Genomic DNA, 17,453 nt, shown 5'->3' with positions numbered 1-17,453 from the left:
TTTTCCCGCCCCGCTCCTTCCGTTAAACCAATGGGAAACAAGTCCCTGGGAGTGTCCCGCCCTGGGGTGAGAACTGCGAACCAATAAAAATTGAAAGCTGAGCGGTGGCGCGGCCAGCTGTGGGTGGAGTCACCCCGGGGACTGGACGGGAACCTGGCGGGGTCAGCTCCCGTCAAGCAGCCTGGCTCATGGCTGTGTGGGGCCTGGGGAGCCGTCTTGGCCTGCGCGGGTGCTTCGGCGCCGCCAGGCTCCTGTATCCCCGTTTCCAGAGCCGCGGCCCTCAGGGCGTGGAAGACGGGGACAGGTGAGTGGCTGGCGGGAAGGGTAACTCGAACACCTGCCGTGAATCGTGGTGTCGTCGCCATGGGTACGTCACACCGCCGTGAGGTCACCGCGGCAACCGTCAGGTGACGTCCCACGCTGTTCTGACGTCACCATGGCAACGTGGGCCACGTGGGCGCCAGAGACCAGGTAGTCTTTGCCTAAGTCCCAATGAAGCCCCGCTATCATCGGGCAGGGCAGGGCATATCCCATGTGGGCCAGGAGGGCTCTCGACTCAGATTGTGACCAATCTCCAAAGCAGTTTATCCCCCAGGTCCCAGATACACCAGCACCTTCTAAAGATGGCTTTCCTCATATTCCTTGAAACTTGCACCCCAACCCAGACCTCAGAACCTCTAGAGTACCGTGGATTAATAATGCATTAATTTAGTTCACAGATCCAGGAAATTAACCTTCGAATGGGCTTGTAATGTCACATTTTAATTTTGAGCTATGTCCTTGAGTTGTTTACATTGTTATTTGAAAATGCCACTTTTTGAGCTGTATTTTGGCAATTCTTCATCTCTGAGTACACTCGAAGCCTCATAGTATGGAAGTGGCTCAGGTTTCTTTTCCTGCAAGAGGCCCTGAGTTGGAGTATAAGATAAGAATTTGGGTAGGATAGAGTTAAGAGTCCTAGCTACTTGGGAGGCTGAGGCAGAGGATCACCTGAGCCCAGGAGTTCAAGGCTGCAGTGAGCTATGATCATGCCACTGCACTGCATTCCAGCTTAGGCAACAGAGCAAGACCCTGTCTGTGAACAAAATAATCATAGGCCAGATACGGTGGCTCACGCCTGTAATCACAACACTTTGGGAGTTTGAGGCAGGCAATACGTATTGCTTGAGCTCAGGAGTTCAAAACCAGCCTGAGCAACATGGTGAAACCCGTCTCTACCAAAAAAAAAAAAAATTAGCTGGGTGTGGTGGTATACACCCGTGCTCCCAGCTGCTCGGGAGGCTGAGGTGGGAGGATTGCTTGAGCCCGGGAGGCAGAGGTTGCAGTGAGCCTAGATCGTGCAACTGCATTTCAGCCTGGGTGACAGAGTGAGACCCCATCTCAAAATAATAATAATAATAATAAATAAATAAATAATTTCGGTAGGATAGAAGTTACAGTTTGTGCTCTGGTCTAGGACATTTTTGGGCATCCCACTCCTGCCTCTTCTTGGATGGTCTAGGAAGGTGTCTCATCTGAGCCATAGTTTCCTCCTCAGTAAAATGAAGAGAATAGGTGGTGGCTACCTTTGGGGTTGTGGAAAGATTCCAGGATAATTCCAGAAGATAATGCCTGTAAACTACTTGGCACAGTGCAGGGACAATGGCAAAGGATCAATCAAGTCCTTCAGCAAATATTTATTGAGCATCTTTGTTGAGCAAGGCATTACATCAGCTACTCTACACACTCTGTCATCCAGCTCTGGTCTTGCCCACAAAATGTTTGCTATTAGAAAGGATCTAGGGGAAAGAAATCAACAAGAGATGACCATCTAAGCAGTAAGGGGTAAGTGCTGCCTCTGAGGTTACAAGCAGCAAGCTGGGACCCTCTGAAGGAGCTGACCCTCTGTGTAAGCCATCCCCACTCACCAGATACTGATGTTTATTTCTCATTAGGCCACAGCCTTCCTCGAAGACACCCAGGATCCCCAAGATTTACACCAAAACGGGAGACAAAGGTAGGGTGGGGACAGGTGAAAAATGCAAAGAAATACTCATGGCATACACCATTTTAAAGTTCTTCCAAATTCTTTGCAGCCACTTTAAAGTATAATATACCAGGCACGGTGGCTCATGCCTGTAATCCCGGCACTTTGGGAGGCCCTGTTGGGCTAATCATCTGAGGCCAGGAATTTGAGACTAGCCTGGCCAATGTGGTGAAACCCCATCTCTACTAAAAATACAAAAATTAGCTGAGTATGGTGGTCCATGCCTGTAACCCCAGCAGCTACTTGGGAGGCTGAGGCAGGAGAATTGCTTGGACTCGGGAGGCAGAGGTTGCAGTGAGCCAAGATCATGCCACTGCACTCCAGCCTGGGTGACAGAGCAAGACTCCATCTCAGAAAAAAAAAAAAAGTCTCAGAAAAAAAAAGTATGATATTTGACAGATCTCAAAATACATTACAAAAATGTAATGTGAAATGAAAAACACCCAAGAGATATTAAATGACAAAAGCCTGAATCTGTCTGGATAAGCATGTACATATATGTGTGTTCAGGTGTGTGTAGAATAGTCTGAAACGTTACACCTGGGACTGTTCTGGGAGAGAGATTAAGTTGTGAGAGGGGAACAAACAGAAGGACTTTCACTATTTACATACTTTTATTCTATTTTATTATTTTTTATAATGAGTATATATTACTTTAATAGTTTTTAAAATGCTAGAACATGTTATATAGAAAAAAGTAAGATGCAGAAGAATGTGTTGCTATGATTCTTTTTTTTTTTTTTTTGATACAGGGTTTTACTCTGTCACCCAGGCTGGAGTGCAGTGGCTCAGTCATGGCTCACAACAGCCTCCACCTTTCAGACTCAAGCAATCCTCCCACCTCAGCCTTCTGAGTATCTGGGACAACAGGCACACATCGCCATACCTGGCTAATACTTTTTAATTTTTTTTGTAGAGATGAGGTCTTGCTGTGTTGCCCAGGCTGGTCTTGAACTACTAGGCTCAAGGTATCCTCCCAGCTCAGCCTCCCAAAATGCTGGGATTACAGGAGGCATGAGCTACCGCACCAAGCCAGTATACCATTTTTTGTAGTACAAAAACATGCAGACCACTAGTATGTATTGTTTTTTGGATATATACTTGTATAGTAAAAGTATAAAAGCATGTACAGGACATACTCAATGCCACTGAATGGTAAACTTAAGAAGGGTCAAAATGGTAAAATTTCTGTTATGTATCATCTGTTACCACAATTAAAAAGAAGGAAGAGGATGTTGGAAAGGACTTATTGTAGGGTTGGGCTTGTGTTGGGTGGTTACAAGGAAGTGGGGCTTTGTTCTGGATTAAATCCTATTAGGAAGCAGGGCTGTTTCTGTCACTGGGTATCTTTTTTTGTTTTTTGAGACAGGGTCTAGTTCTGTTGCCCAGGCTGGAGTGCAGTGGCACAATCTCAGCTCACTGCAACCTCCCGGGTTCAAGCAATTCTTATGCCTCAGCCTCGCGAACAGCTGGGACTACAGGCATGCACCACCATGCCCAACTAACTTTTTCTGTTTTTAGTAGAGACGGGGTTTTGCCATGTTGGCCAGTCTAGTCTCGAACTTCTGGCCTCAAGTGATCTGCCCACCATGGCCTCCCAAAGTCCTGGGATTACAGTGTGAGCCACTGCACCTGGCCTGTAATTGGGTATGTTAATAATTTGTTTCTAGAAGACAGAAGGGACAAAGAGGTGCTAACGCTGTAATGGATAAAGATGCAGCAGTCACTCACATTAGCCAGGGAAGGGGGAGGTTTGGTCATCTTTTGGAGTTTGGACACAGTCGTCTGTGCTCAGACGTTCTTCCACAGTGGCCTTGTCTTGGTCTCGAACCGTCATAGTCATAGAGTGGCCTGTCTGACGGTTTTCTGTGAAATGGTTTGTGTTCAGCAGAACACCACAGTCTACCTGTGAGTGCCAGGCCGGCACCTGGCAACCCCAAACCCTGCCTGATAGCGAAAGCCAGCTCCAAACTGTCAGAGGCAGTTTTCACTTTCTCAGAGGTTGGGGGAGAAAGGCAGGGACTGTGAGCGAGGCAGAGGCACAGAGGACTTTGACTTCATGTGAAATATAATGGTAATGTATATATGATATAAAATACAGAACATGTTGTATTTCTTTATCAGGATGGTTAGTATGTGGTTTTTAAGTTGAAAAGCACATCAGGAAAGAAGTGAGCATAGTGGCTGACCCTTGGGGAGTGGCAACTAAAAGGGGTTACATGGGGGCTTCCAGGGTGTTGGTCATGTTCTGTTTATGAAGCTAGGTGCTGATCAAGGAGGTATATTCAGTTAGTAGTAATTCACCAACTTGCACACTTACGATTTGAGCACTTTTCTGTGTATATGCTATATTTCAAGTTGAAAGTTCTTTAAGGGGTGGTACGGTGGCTCATGCCTGTAATCTCAGCACTTTGGGAGGCTGAGGCGGGTGAATCACTTGAGACCAGGAGTTCAAGACTAGCTTGGCCAACATGGGCGAAAACCCCTCTCTACTAAAAATACAAAAACTAGCCGGGCATGGTGTTACACGCTTGTAATCACAGCTACTTGGGAGACTGAGGCACGAGAATCACTTGAACCTGGGAGGCGGAGGCTGCAGTGAGCCAAGATCACGCCGCTGTACTCCAGCCTGGATGACAGAGTGACTGTTCAAAAAAGAGAAAGTTCTTTAAAATCTTTGAAAGTTTAAAAAAAAAAACAGCATATCAGGAAAACAGAATCTTAATTTGGGTGGCTAAACATTTTTTTCCACAGGGTTTTCTAGTACCTTCACAGGAGAAAGGAGACCCAAAGATGACCAAGTGTTTGAAGCTGTGGGAACTACAGATGAATTAAGTTCAGCTATTGGGTAAGAGGGACAGGATTGGCCTTGAGGTTGTGTTTGAGTCGAGTATGAGTAAACGTAATGAATGTGAAGCTCTCACGCATGCTGGGCAGCAGCCTCGCAGGTTGTCAGCCCTTATTGAACTTTCCTCAGCCCTGAAGCACAGGCTGGTCAGCTCCACAAGGCTGTGGGGCTGCAGACTCCTTTCCCTTCTGGCCCTGCCTGTGCCTGCGCTGGCCTCTGGCCCATGCCATGTGAAGCTGCCTCCCTCTCATCCCTCACTTTTCAGGTGAGCCTGTGTGTGCCACTGAGGTTAGTATACTGAGTGAAAGAGGTGAGTTAGTATAATGCACAGTACATCCAATGTGATCCCTTTTGTGAATGTTGTTTTTTACATAAGCCAAAGTTTAGAAGGTGGACTCAAGGATGGACCAGATCAGGATGGGCTAGGTCATGCTATGATCACAGACAACCCCAAAATCTCCTGACTTATGACACCAAAGATGGACTTGCTGCTCCCACTTCACACCCATCACAGGGTTCTTTGGCTCCATGTGGCCTTCATTCTGGGACACAGGCTGCTAGTACAGCTGCTGCCTGGGGCAATTATCAGTCATTGTGGCAGAGGGAAAAGAGGTCATGGTGAAGCTCACAGTGGCTCCTGACACTGCCAGGGGATTGTGCAGTGTCAGTGTTCTCGCCAGTGAGGTTTACCCAAGATGTGATTATTGCTGATTGAAAACTTTTCCCACTACCCCACCATGATGACTTGAAATATAGTCAACATTGGCAGTTTTTGACAGTCTTTATGGAGACTAAACTTTGTTGGTAAATAAAAGTTGAAAAAAAAATGACTAGGTGCAGTGGCTCACATGTCTAATCCCAGCGCTTTGGGAGGCCGAGGTGGGAGAATCACTTGAGCTCAGGAGTTTGAGACCAGCCTGAGCAACACAGCAAGACTTCATCTCTACTAAAAAGAAAAATTAAAAAATTCGCCAGGCGTGGTGGTGCACACCTGTAGTCCCAGCTACTCAGAAAGCTGAGGCAGGAGGATCACTTGAGTCTGGGAGGTTGAGGCTGCAGTGAGCCATGATTGCGCCACTCCACTTCAGTCTGGGCGACAGAGTACGACTCTGTCTCCAAAAGACAAACCTTTCTTGGGAATGATGCCTTCCATTTATTCACATTTCAGCGGCCAGAGCCTGTCACGTGCACGTGCCTGACATCAGCGGGGTAGGAGGGGCAGCAAATATTTGCAGGCAGGAGCACAGTCTGCCCAGCATGCCCTACAGGCTGGTGACAGGAGGAGCAGCAACAGTCTCAAGTGCTGGATCCTGAAACCTGACCCCGGGTCCCTGGGGTTATAGGTGCGTGGGAGCCAGACAGACCCAGCTGCAAATTCAGCACCGCTGCTGATTGTCTCTGGGACGTCAGGTAAATCACGTGGCCTCTGTGAGCCTCAGTTTACGGTTCTGTCAAGTAGTCATCATGATAATTCCCATGTCACTGTGTTCTTATGGGGCTTGAATGAGATGATTCCATGTTTCACCCTGAGGACAGTGCCTAGCACAAGTAAAAATAATGTTAGCTATTCTTCTTCTTTTTTTTTTTTTTCGAGACGGAGTTTCGCTCTTGTTGCCCAGACTGGAGTGCAATGGCGTGATCTCGGCTCACTGCAACCTCTGCCTCCCGGGTTCAAGCGAGTCTCCTCATTATTACTATTCTTAACACTTACCTGTTCCTAGCTACCATTTCTCCATGGCGGGCCTGACTAGGTAAGATTTTCGGGACAGATAATGGGAGGTACAGATAGTCAGCCAGCCGGGTAGAGAAGGCAAACAAACCCCTTGGTGTGTGTGGGAGGGGGTCCAGAAGAGGGCAGACACAAGACCAAGTGGGCAAAGAGAGAAAAGGCCAGTTCTCGCATCAGCTATTCTAATGAGCTCTAAAACACGAGCCATCGTCTCTCAGTTGAGGAGGAGCGGGAGGTCGGAGAAACCTCAGTTGTGGATTCTTCCTTGGTCAGATATTGACCAAGCATCTGCAGTGCGAGGCGCTGCTCAACAGAGAACCTCAGCCCCGCCTTCCTGAGCTGCAGAGTGCAGGGAGCAGAACCTTAGCCCCGCCTTCCTGAGCTGCAGAGTGCAGGGAAAAGAACCTTAGCCCCGCCTTCCTGAGCTGCAGAGTGCAGGGAGCAGGCAGCACTCACTGGGCAGCTACGAGGGTGGGAGCAGGCTTGGGGCAAGTGCCCAGGGTGGGGCCTGCCACTGGCCTGGTCACGGGGCGTCCCTCGGCAAGCAGGTACTTCTGCACACCTCCTGTGAGGCAGGCATGGGGCATCCGCTATGATGGAGACAGACTGTGTCCCAGCCTGCACAGCCCTCCCTTTGGTCCAGAGGGGAAGACACACCAGACGGGAATCACATACTGGTATGTTTAGTTCTAACTGTAAGATGTGCCAGGAAGATGGGCTGGATATTCTCCATTGGCCCTTTCAAATCCCTTCTCTTCACCTTCTCTTTATGCATGGGAGGCTGACCTTATCACCTGGTGGCTGTGCCACCTCGATTCGTTGGTCTTCTGGCATTCAGGTGGGTCCAGCCAGTGGGAGGCACCAGTAGGTGATAGGAGAGTGAGTGCAGAGAGCTCATGAGTGTGTGTGACCCTGTTCCCCAGTGGTGCATGGCTCTGGTGGCAGCTGGGCTCCCTACCTAACTCCCTTCCTGCTGAGTGACTCCAGAATTCAGCTCCCTCCAGGGTGAGTTGTACCTTCCCCGACCCTTGCCCTTCAGGCTCCTGCATTTCCCTGAAACTCTGCCCATACCTCTGTGAATTGTCCCTTCCCAAAGCCCTCCTCCAGGAATCCCTGCAGCGCGCCACTGTCTCCTGCTGGGGCACTGACTGGTGCAGGAGGGAAGTGCAGGGTTCTGAGGGAGGCAGAGCCAGGGTCCTGACCTGTGTCGGGGGGCAGTTCGTTTTCTCCGCCTTATGAGGGAAGTCCTCCCCAGCCTTCAAAGTCTCCCCTCCAGCATCACCTCCTCCAGGAAGCCCTCCCTGCCTCTCTAGCCAAGGTCAGATTAGGCTTCTATTGCTCTTTCCTTCAGAGCACTGATCTCAGTTTGCACCTTCACATTCAGGAGTATGTCTAATCTGATTACCTATCACACTCCTGAATATCACGCTCCTGAACATGAAGGTGTAAGGTATGCCTGAAGTCCCAGAGACACTCAGCAGCGGTGCAGAATTTGCACCTGGGTCTGTCTGGTTCCCACTCACCTATCACCACAGGGCTGCGGGTCAGAGCTCAGGATCCAGCACTTGAGACTGTCACTGCTCACCCTGTCACCAACTTGCTGGAGAGAGCCTGGGTCAGCTTCTGTTCACCACTGACTCTCCTGGGCCTGGCCAGAGTAGCTGTTCAAAAGGAATTCTTGACTGGAAATAATGAGCATCCGAAAAGGCATTTCAAGAAACAAATACCACCGCCCCCCCAAATGGAAGGCTATAATGTTCTTATTGTTAGCAAGAAAAATAACATGGCTATTATAGCTAAATTAACTAAATGGCCTGCCACCTGAGAATCTATTGTTTATGGCAAGACAGGGCCTAGGGACATTACGTTACAGGCAAATTCTATTTCCTTTTTCTTCATAGGTTTGCTCTGGAATTAGTCACAGAAAAGGGCCACACATTTGCCGAAGAGCTTCAGAAAGTGAGTAACACCATCTCACCCAAGCTGGGAATCTTCATCCCTGGTGGCCATCACGGGACTCAGCATCCAGCCACCAGTTCCTCTTTGTGTCACCTGGGGCTAGTCACTCTCCCTCTGTGAGCTCCATTTCTTCATCTGTAAAATGCGGACAGGCCAGGTATGGTGGCTCACACCTGCAATCTCAGCTACTTGGGAGACTGAGGCAGGAATATCACTTGAGGCCAGGAGCCTGGGTAACATAATAAGACCCTGACTCTACAAAATATTTGAAAATTAGCCAGGCATAGTGGTGAATGCCTGTAGCCTTAGCTACTCAGGAAACTGAGGTAGGAGGATCTCTTGAGCCCAGGAGGTCAAGGCTGCAGTGAGCTGTGATCATGCCACTGCACTCCTGCCTGGGCAAGAGATTGAGACCCTGTCTCAGGCCGAGCACCATGGTTCAATCAAGCCTGTAATCCCAGCACTTTGGGAGGCCAAGGTGGGAGCATCACTTCGAGCCAGGAGTTCAAGACCAGCCTGGGCAACTTAGGGAGACCCTGTCTCTACAAAAAAAAAAAAAAAAAAAAAAATTAAAAATTAGCCAAGTATGGTGGCATGCACCCATAGTCCCAGCAACTTACAAGGCTGAGGTGGGAGAATCGCTTGAGTCTTAGAGGTTGAGGCTGCAGTGAGATGTGATTACACCACTGCACTGTAGCCTGGGCAACAGAGTGGGATCCTGTCTTTAAAAAAAAAAAAAAAAAAAACCTCTGTCTCCAAAACAACTGGAGACATATAATCTTCCTTCACAGGCGAGTGGGGAGGATTGTACTAAATGAGGGAATTTAAAATGCAACGGTTCTCAACCCAGGGCCATTCTGCCCCTCAGGGCCCGCGGAGCAATATCTGGAGACATTTTTGGTTGCCACATCTGGGTGTGGGGGGTGTTGCTGGCATGTAAATATCCTGCAATGCAGGGGACAGCCCCCGTCAACGAAGAATGACCCGGCCTTGAATGGCAATAGCACCGAGGCTGAGAAAGCCGGTGTGAAGTGCCTCGCTTGTGCCCGATGCAGAGGGAACCTGGGAAGCCTAGCTGCAGTGAGCCCTCAGCCCGTGGGACTCACGTGTCACAGTGTCACTGTTCTGTTCCCTAAGAAGGAGGGGGCCTCTGACCCACGCAGAGAACTTCAAGCACGGAGACAGGGTCACCACCCCAGAATGCCCAGGGTGCCGCACTTTCCACCTCCACACAGACCCAGGTCCCCAGAAACCGCTCCCCGCAGGGTCAGCCCTTCCCACTTCCGTTCTGAAGCCCAGGCTGGAGCCTGCTCAGGCCCCTGGGAGCAGACGGAGGGGAGTAGGTGGGGCTGCCACAGGCTGTGGCTGCAGGAGGAAGCCTCAGCTGCCAGAACATTCTGTGTGGTGGAGGAAGGCTTTCAACCTCCTGAGGAGCCGCGGTAGCAGCGGTCATTTCTGTCTGCTGTACGCGTTGGGTCGCAGCTGTCACGTCACCTCCTCAAGGGCCTTCCCTGGCCACCTAATCTCCAGCTGGGTTAGGCACTGCTCCTGGATTTCCACATCCTCTAACCACAGGCATCACAAGGGGTGTTAACCTGTTCACCCATCCGCCTCCCACCCAGCCTTGGCACTGTGAGGGCGGGGACAGTGTCTGGTTCACCTGGGAGCCCCGCCTGGCCTGGTAGCCGCTCGCAGGGCCTGTGGATGAGGCCGGGCAGCAATGCCACTGCTCTCCTCATATCACCCATTTCACCCTCACAGACACCCGTGAGGTGGAAATTAATGTCCACAGCTTATAGGGAGCCAAACTGAGCCTCAGAAAGGCTGACTTGTCCAGCCCCCACAGCCAGGCATCAGTAGAGCTGGAATCTGATTCCCAAACTGGTGCCATTTCTCCCCAGCCCTTGGGGTACATGCTGCACGTGGCCAACCAAGTGGGTAGTATTATCACTCCCGCTTTGACTGTGAAAGTGCAGAGACCCCAAGCAGGGAAGCAGCTTGCCCAAGGTCTGCTGGTCAGAAGCCCTGGGAAGGTTCCAGCCCAGTGCTGGATGGGCAGCCTCTGCTCTCACACACCATGGCCTGCTTCTTGAATGCTGTCACAGTGGCCATCTTAGGAGAGGTCAGAAGTCGCAGACCTTCACCCTCCTGGTAGCCCACCATCCAGCTTGAGTGGACCCTGGCTGGGCACAAAGTCAGAGGTGGTACTTGTGGTCTTCACATGCATGAGAGCTGTTGGACATTTGTCATGCAGGGGCCTGGAGTCCTGCAGCAGACCTTAACAGACCACTTCTGTTCCAAGCAAACCCACTCCCCACCTGGACAGAGCACAGGCCTCACCCAGCCAGGCTTCCTGCTCCCAGAATCCCCACACGCCTCAGCTGACTACATTCTCCAAGCTCCTTGTCCTTTAGAGTTTAGAAAGCACTGTCACATTTGACCTCTTGGCCCAGCTGTTACAGGTTAGAAAACCAAAGCTGTCAAATGTTGAGAAAAGAAGAAAACCTCACAGGGCCTAGGTGCACAGGAGACGTGGACAGAGCCCAGACGGTTCCTCTTGACTGTCCCTGGGTGTGTGATGCGTGTCATCTGCTTAACCCAGCTGCTGCCCCCATGGGAGCCTTTTCCTCCCTCAGACTGCAAAAGAGCCACACCAGGTCCCCCTCAGCAGGGCTGGGTGTCCAATGAAGATGTTGTGCTGAAAGTTCAGAGTTTGCCTTCAAATGTCAGCCAATTCAAGGTCTGATAGCCTGTATTAGTCCGTTCTCGCACTGCTATAAAGAACTACCTGAGACCGGATAATTTATAAAGAAAAGAAGTTTAATCTGCACATGGTTTTGCGGGCTGTACAGGCTTCTGCTTCTGGGGAGGCCTCAGGAAACCTACAGTCATGGCGGAAGGCAAAGGGGAAGCAGGTACATCTTCACATGGCTGATAGGAGAGAGAGAGTGTGAAGAGGGAGGTGCTACACACTTTCAAACAACCACATCTCATGAGAACTCTATCACAAGACAGCACTAGGGGGCTGGTGCTAAACCATTCAAAACTACCCCAATGATCCAATCACCTCCCACCAGGCCCCACCTCCAACTCTGGGGATCACAATTTAACATGAGATTTGGATGGGGACACATTGCCAAACCATATCACAGCCCTTCATGAGCTAGCTCGCACAGGCTTTGCCGGCGTATTAGGTGGTGCCTCTGCACATTGTCTCTGTCCAGCCCATCTCACATAGATCTTGACTGTCACTTTCTGTCGCCCCCCAGATCCAGTGCACATTGCAGGACGTCGGCTCGGCCCTGGCGACACCACGCTCCTCGGCCCGGGAGGCTCACTTAAGTAATTCTCAAACTCCTGTGGGTGTTCAGAGGGCCCTAGGGTCAGGGGACTCTCCTAGGGTCACCATCTGGGATCCCAGGCCCCCAGGGACCCACGGGTGGGTCAGTTAGCCTTGCTCGTAGCTCCTGGGAGGGAAGGTACCTTCTGAGCCAGTGGAAGCAGTCTGCGGGACACCCAGGTGGAAGGGCGGCGGGGGTGGTTCCCGCGATGGTCTGGTGGGTGATGGCCTCATGGCAGTTCCCTCTGCTCCTTGGCTCCTCAGAGTATACCACGTTCAAGGCGGGGCCCATCCTGGAGCTGGAGCAGTGGATCGACAAGTACACCAGCCAGCTCCCACCGCTCACGGCCTTCATCCTGCCTGTAGGTACTGGGCAGGCTTAACCGGGGGCGGCTGCAGGCAGGTTCAGTGACAGACACACATGGGCTCTGAATAAATCCCTCTTTTCACAGTGACAGACGCTGTCCTCCAGTTCCCCAAGTCCCTCCAGGTCCTCACCGGTCCCTCCCAGCCCTGCCCACTCTGGAGCAGCGTGCCCGGTGGGTGTGCCGTGGCAGGGCTCCTGGAGGCAGAACACTGCCTGGTTTGGGGGGCAGGGCTGGACTTCAGAGGAGCTCCTGGCTGCGGTGGGCACACCTTTCCCACCCTGCTCAGGCAATGTCCCTTTCTCCTTTCAGTCGGGAGGCAAGATCAGCTCGGCGCTGCATTTCTGCCGGGCCGTGTGCCGCCGGGCCGAGAGACGGTAAGAGGGCTGGAGAGAGGGAGAGGGCCCGAGGGAGAGGGAGAGGAACAAGGGGGAGGGGAAGGGGGAGGGAGGAGGGAGAGGGAGAGGAGGATGGAGATGGGGAGAGGGAGAGGGGCCTCTGCACAGCGGGCAGGAGGCAGGTACAGCAGGGCCATCTCTGAGCCATCCAGCCACACATCAACAGACCTTGTCTGGGCCCCTCCACTGTGCCAGACGGGGACCAGGACAGACCAAGTCCCTGTCCTCAGAGCACCATGTTGTGGAGTGGAGACAGTGACATGTGACCAAATAGACTATCAGACAACACAATTGCACCTTGTTTGTGAGCCCTGTATTCTGAGAACAGCAGGAAGTTATTGCTGGGTTCTCAGCCTCAGCCATCTTGGGGACAGGGGTAGACATGAAAGGACCCTGCTGGCTGCTGGGTGCATAAGGCTCCTGAAAGGCCTGCATGGCTGTGGGGAGCCCAGGTGGACGCTGTCAGCAGACTAGCCACCACCCCCTCCAAAGCTACTGACAGCCTTTTCAAGGAATCTTTAGAAGAAAATGAGCAAAGTCTCTATCTACACCACTCAGAGACCAGGCTGCCAGCCAGCTTTACAGAGAAGAGAAAGCAAGCCCTACTTTGATCCAATGGACCGGCACTTTACGTTCATAATTTCATTTACTCCTTGTTGATAGCCCTGGGAGAGAGGTGGTGGTGGCCTCTGTTTTACAGGAGTCAGGAAGCTGTGGCTCAGAGAAATGACACCATGGCCACGGTCCCCCACATGGTTGATAGCAGAATCCAGATTGGAGTCCACGTCTGTCTGGGCCAAGCCTGAGCTCTTCCACGGTCCCACACCACTAAGGTTTTGTTCTTTATGAAAGGCTCTCGGGCCCAGATAGCTCCTTAGAGATCCCAGGTAACAGAATAAGCTTTGGCTTCAAAAGAAAAAACTGTCATTTGTACAAAGCCATCCATCAGCAGTGCTCATAATAGCAAGAAACTGGAAACAACCCAAAGGCCCCAAAAACAGGCATGGCAGAGCAGCTGATAGGTCCTCCATGCAGCAGAGAGTTACGCAGCCATGGCAGTGGCAAGGTGCAGATTGTCCTGAGGTGGGGACACACACCTGGGGCACCTCGGGTGAGGAAGCTCCTCGCTGAGCATGCGGTGCCCACTAGAGACAGCCTGGAGCTCTGTGACAGGCCTGGGTGCACACCCTGCTGGGCCGCTAGCCAGGTGCATGGCTTTGGGTGGGGATGAGAACCCTGAGGCTGGGCTTTGGGTAGCTGGCTTGCCAACAAGGGGTATGCCACAGGGTGATACCTGGGAAAGGCTCGGCAAGGGCCCGCCACCACACTGGTGCCCAGCAGATGGCCGTCCAGTGTCTAATGTATCTGCAAATAGACTGGCATGGACCCCAGGAATCCAGAATCCTGCGGAATAGGGATCTTGGTCTGCCTGGGTCTTTTTCTCCCCTGTGAAGTTGTTCTAAGTCATGATGTACAAGGGGCTTAGAGTTTAGCCCATTGGGAATTAAGGGTCAGGCCCCCACTTCCTTTGAAGGCTAGAGGCAGACCACCCCAACTTCACCCCACCCAGACCCAGGTCCAGTGGTACAAAAGCTGGCTGGCTGGGGTGTGGTGTAGGCCAGGTGGCTCCCTCAACTCACCAGCCATCCTTGATCCCTCCTTGGCCAGGCCGTCCTGCGATGTGCTGGTGGAAAGGGGGCCGATGGCCTGTGTAAAGCCACCTGTGATGGATTTGTCATCTCCACTGCCGGCCGAGCCTGTGCAGGTTCAGGTTGAGCGGTGGAGGATGTGAAATGCTGCTCAAGGTTTAGGCCCCAGGTCAGAGCCTGTTGAGCCCCATAATGTCACGTGACTCAGTGTCTCCTCCCTTTCTAGTGTGGTGCCTCTTGTCCAGATGGGAGAGACCGATGCGAACGTGGCCAAGTTCTTAAACAGGTACTCGCGTGGAACCTGGGGGTTCCTCTCTGAAAGCCGAGGCTCATCTGTGGGAAGTAGCAGCGGTGCAGCGGTCCGGGAAGCAGTGTGGGGCAGCATTCCCGCACCCCCTCCTTCATTCCCTTAGTGTTTATGAACGTCTGCTCTGTGCCAGGCACCACGCCGGGCACAGGGGAGGCAGTGGTGAACAAGGTGGGCCCTGTGCCTGTCCTGATAAGATTTAGATCGTATTGGGAGAGGCTGCTGTAAAAACCAGGAAGAAAAACCTAAGTGCAAAGTGGCATTGCGGGGGCAAAGGGCGTTCTTAGAGGCTGGGTGCTCAGGGGAGGCCTCTCGGTGGTGACTGACCAGGGAGCCAGGCTTCAGGCCCTCTCTCAGCCAGTTTCCTGTCCCCGAGAGGGCCTGGGGCAGCATGAACCAACAAGAGAGCCGGGCCAAGCTGCGCTCAGGGGACCCCATGCAGGCCCCAGTGAGCCAGGCTAGCCCAGGGAGGGCTTCCTCTGCCTCGCGGCCGGCCCATGAGGCTGGAGCCACACCTGGCCCAAAGCCTGCTCTGCTGGTTCCTGCCCCAGCCCTGGCTTCTGTGGCATCAGTGTGGGCAAGGCCAGAGCCTGGGGGCAGGTAGAGAGCTGGGGGAGCAGGTCTGCACCCCAGGAGCTGTCCTGGGTGTCTAGAAAGTGACCTCAGGCCCTTGACTGTGGCCACTCCTCCCAGAGACATGGCACTTTGACCGGGTCCTGAGCAGCTCCTTTCCTTCTGGGAGTGGGGTTTCGCCGGGAGTGAGGAGCAGGTCTACTTCACCTTCAAAGCAGCAACCCTGCGGTCCCATAGCATTGCACGGGACAGGCCATTTCATCTCCTCAGTGAGGCTTCACAGAGCCAACAAGCAACAGGCACACCACTGCCCTCCAGGAGCATGCGGCCCAGGGGTAAAATACCCTGAACAACCTCCCCTTCGCTCTTCCTGAGAGCCAGCCGTGGGGCCCAGGGGGCCTGAGTCAGGGGAGGACTCAGGAGGATGTGGTGTGGAGCTGGCCTCTGAGGGCAAGACTGGGGCAGAGAGAGAGGGAGGAACGTGGTGCCTCGTGCTGGGAGTGAAACAGCAAAAGGTGCGGACAGCAGAAGGCAGAAGAGCTGACAGCGTAAGCGCCTTCTGGGGCCCGTGGCGTCGTCCTCTAGTTCCCTCCACTGCTGCCCCTGCAGAAGGCCTCATGCACAGATGACCATTGCTGTTGGTTCAAAGGAGGAGGCGGGAAAGGGGCTGGGCTCTGGTCTCTAGAGTGCTCCAGCCTGTGCTTCTCACCCGGTGCCTTTGGCGATGTTTGGAGGCATTACTAGTTGTCACACTGGGTGCAGGGGTGCCACTGGCACCTGGTGGGTGGAGACCAAAGGTGCTGTCAGCATCCTACACTGCACAGGATGCACAGGACAGCCCCGAACACACAGAATGATCCAGAATGTCAGTAGGGCCTAGTCCAGCAGTGTCAGCATCAGCCAGGGCAGGAACTAGACCTGCAGAGCCCCGGGCCCAGCCCAGCCCAGCCCTCCTGAGTCAGAATCTGCACGTCGCTGAGATCCCCTGGTGATGCCTGTGCACACTGTAGTTTGGGAAACGCCCAAACTGATCACGCACCTGAGCCCTGATCACTCAAAGGTGCAAAAACTGGCTCAGAGAGGAGTCCAAAGTCATCTGCCCCATGGGGTAGGGCCGGGGCAATGGCCTCATCCTGCAGGAATGGCCCCAGCCTTGACACTGGAGTAGAGTCCTTGGCATTCACAGCAGCTGGCCTCGTGTGCCATCCATCAAGTGCAAGATGGCTGGGCCCCCGCCCTCCCTGCACAATGTGCCCAGAGCGCGTCATTTATATCTCCTCCTTGTAGGCGGATATGGGAAGACCCAGTTAGCGTTGATCTCTCATTTCAAACCATTCTGTTTGCTTCTCTCTCTCTGCCCCTCCAGACTCAGTGACTATCTCTTCACGCTAGCCAGATATGCAGCCATGAAGGAGGGGAATCAAGAGAAAATATACAAGAAAAATGACCCATCGGCCGAGTCTGAGGGACTCTGAAATCACAGAAAGTGGGAGCTTGGAGGATCCCTCCATGGCGATGGCCGTGGAGAGAGGAGCTTGCCCTTCTGGGGTCCTGGTTCCTGAAGAGCTCACCCAGAGAGGCTCAAAGCAGCCTTTTGTCCCAGCTCAGCTTTGATCTACACCTCTTGCCACCTTCCTCAAGGGACTGTGACCCTTTGGGGATTCTGTCCCTGACCCTGCTTCCCCAAGCTCTCCTGGGTCTTGGAGGGATGTGGGAATGAATTGGCATTGCAGGAAAGACAGGTAAAGTGATTGCTGCAATGAGAAGGAGCTGTGCGGAAAAGGAATAAAAGTGGGAAAGGCTGGAGCCGTGTGTGTGTGTGTGTGTGTGTGTGTGTGTGTGTGTGTGTGAGCCCTCCCACTGCCAGCTCAGGTTGTTCACAGATTTGGAATGGGACCAGAGGCCCTTGAAAATGTAATTGTGATTTACCTGTGCCAAAGGGGCTTTAAATGTCACATTTGTAAAGGGGAAGGCGGACAAGATTTGGAAGTTTAGTCACCTCTGAGCCACCCATCACCGCCAAAGTGTGGGGGAAGGATAGCTGCAGATTGACAGGCGAGGCTCAGAAACTCCTGGCTTAGATTGAAGTGTGTGTGACAGGGGTGCAGCTTAGAGGACCCCCTCTGAAAGGGATGGAGATGCTGATGAGAACAACACTACCACTTGAAGGTGAACATTCCCTGTCTGGTTGGACTGAGTCAAGGGTCTGCGGTGCAGCATCTTCAGCTTGAGAAAATGAGGTTGTCAGTTTCCAGCAAG

The 17,453-nt window shown here is 52.6% G+C and overlaps 1 protein-coding gene and 1 non-coding gene across 2 annotated transcripts; both read left to right on the top strand.

Moving 5' to 3' along the window:
- The first annotated feature begins 94 nt into the window (after positions 1-94).
- On the top strand, positions 95-17,000 carry MMAB (metabolism of cobalamin associated B). Its single transcript, XM_003832504.5, has 9 exons — positions 95-304; positions 1,935-1,996; positions 4,781-4,874; positions 8,505-8,562; positions 11,832-11,904; positions 12,167-12,264; positions 12,580-12,644; positions 14,541-14,600; positions 16,561-17,000. The coding sequence occupies exons 1-9, from the start codon at positions 189-191 to the stop codon at positions 16,667-16,669; spliced, it is 735 nt and encodes a 244-aa protein (XP_003832552.1). The 5' UTR covers positions 95-188; the 3' UTR covers positions 16,670-17,000.
- On the top strand, positions 5,525-5,665 carry LOC112436860 (U4 spliceosomal RNA). The gene has a single exon (XR_003025535.1). It is a non-coding gene; the product is annotated as a U4 spliceosomal RNA (small nuclear RNA).
- Positions 17,001-17,453: the final 453 nt, after the last annotated feature.

The sequence above is a fragment of the Pan paniscus genome, chromosome 10 (genome assembly GCF_029289425.2).
Source record: "Pan paniscus chromosome 10, NHGRI_mPanPan1-v2.0_pri, whole genome shotgun sequence".
Taxonomy (NCBI): Eukaryota; Metazoa; Chordata; class Mammalia; order Primates; family Hominidae; genus Pan; species Pan paniscus.
Note: the sequence above shows the minus strand (reverse complement) of the source record. Positions and strands in the feature narration are given on the sequence as shown.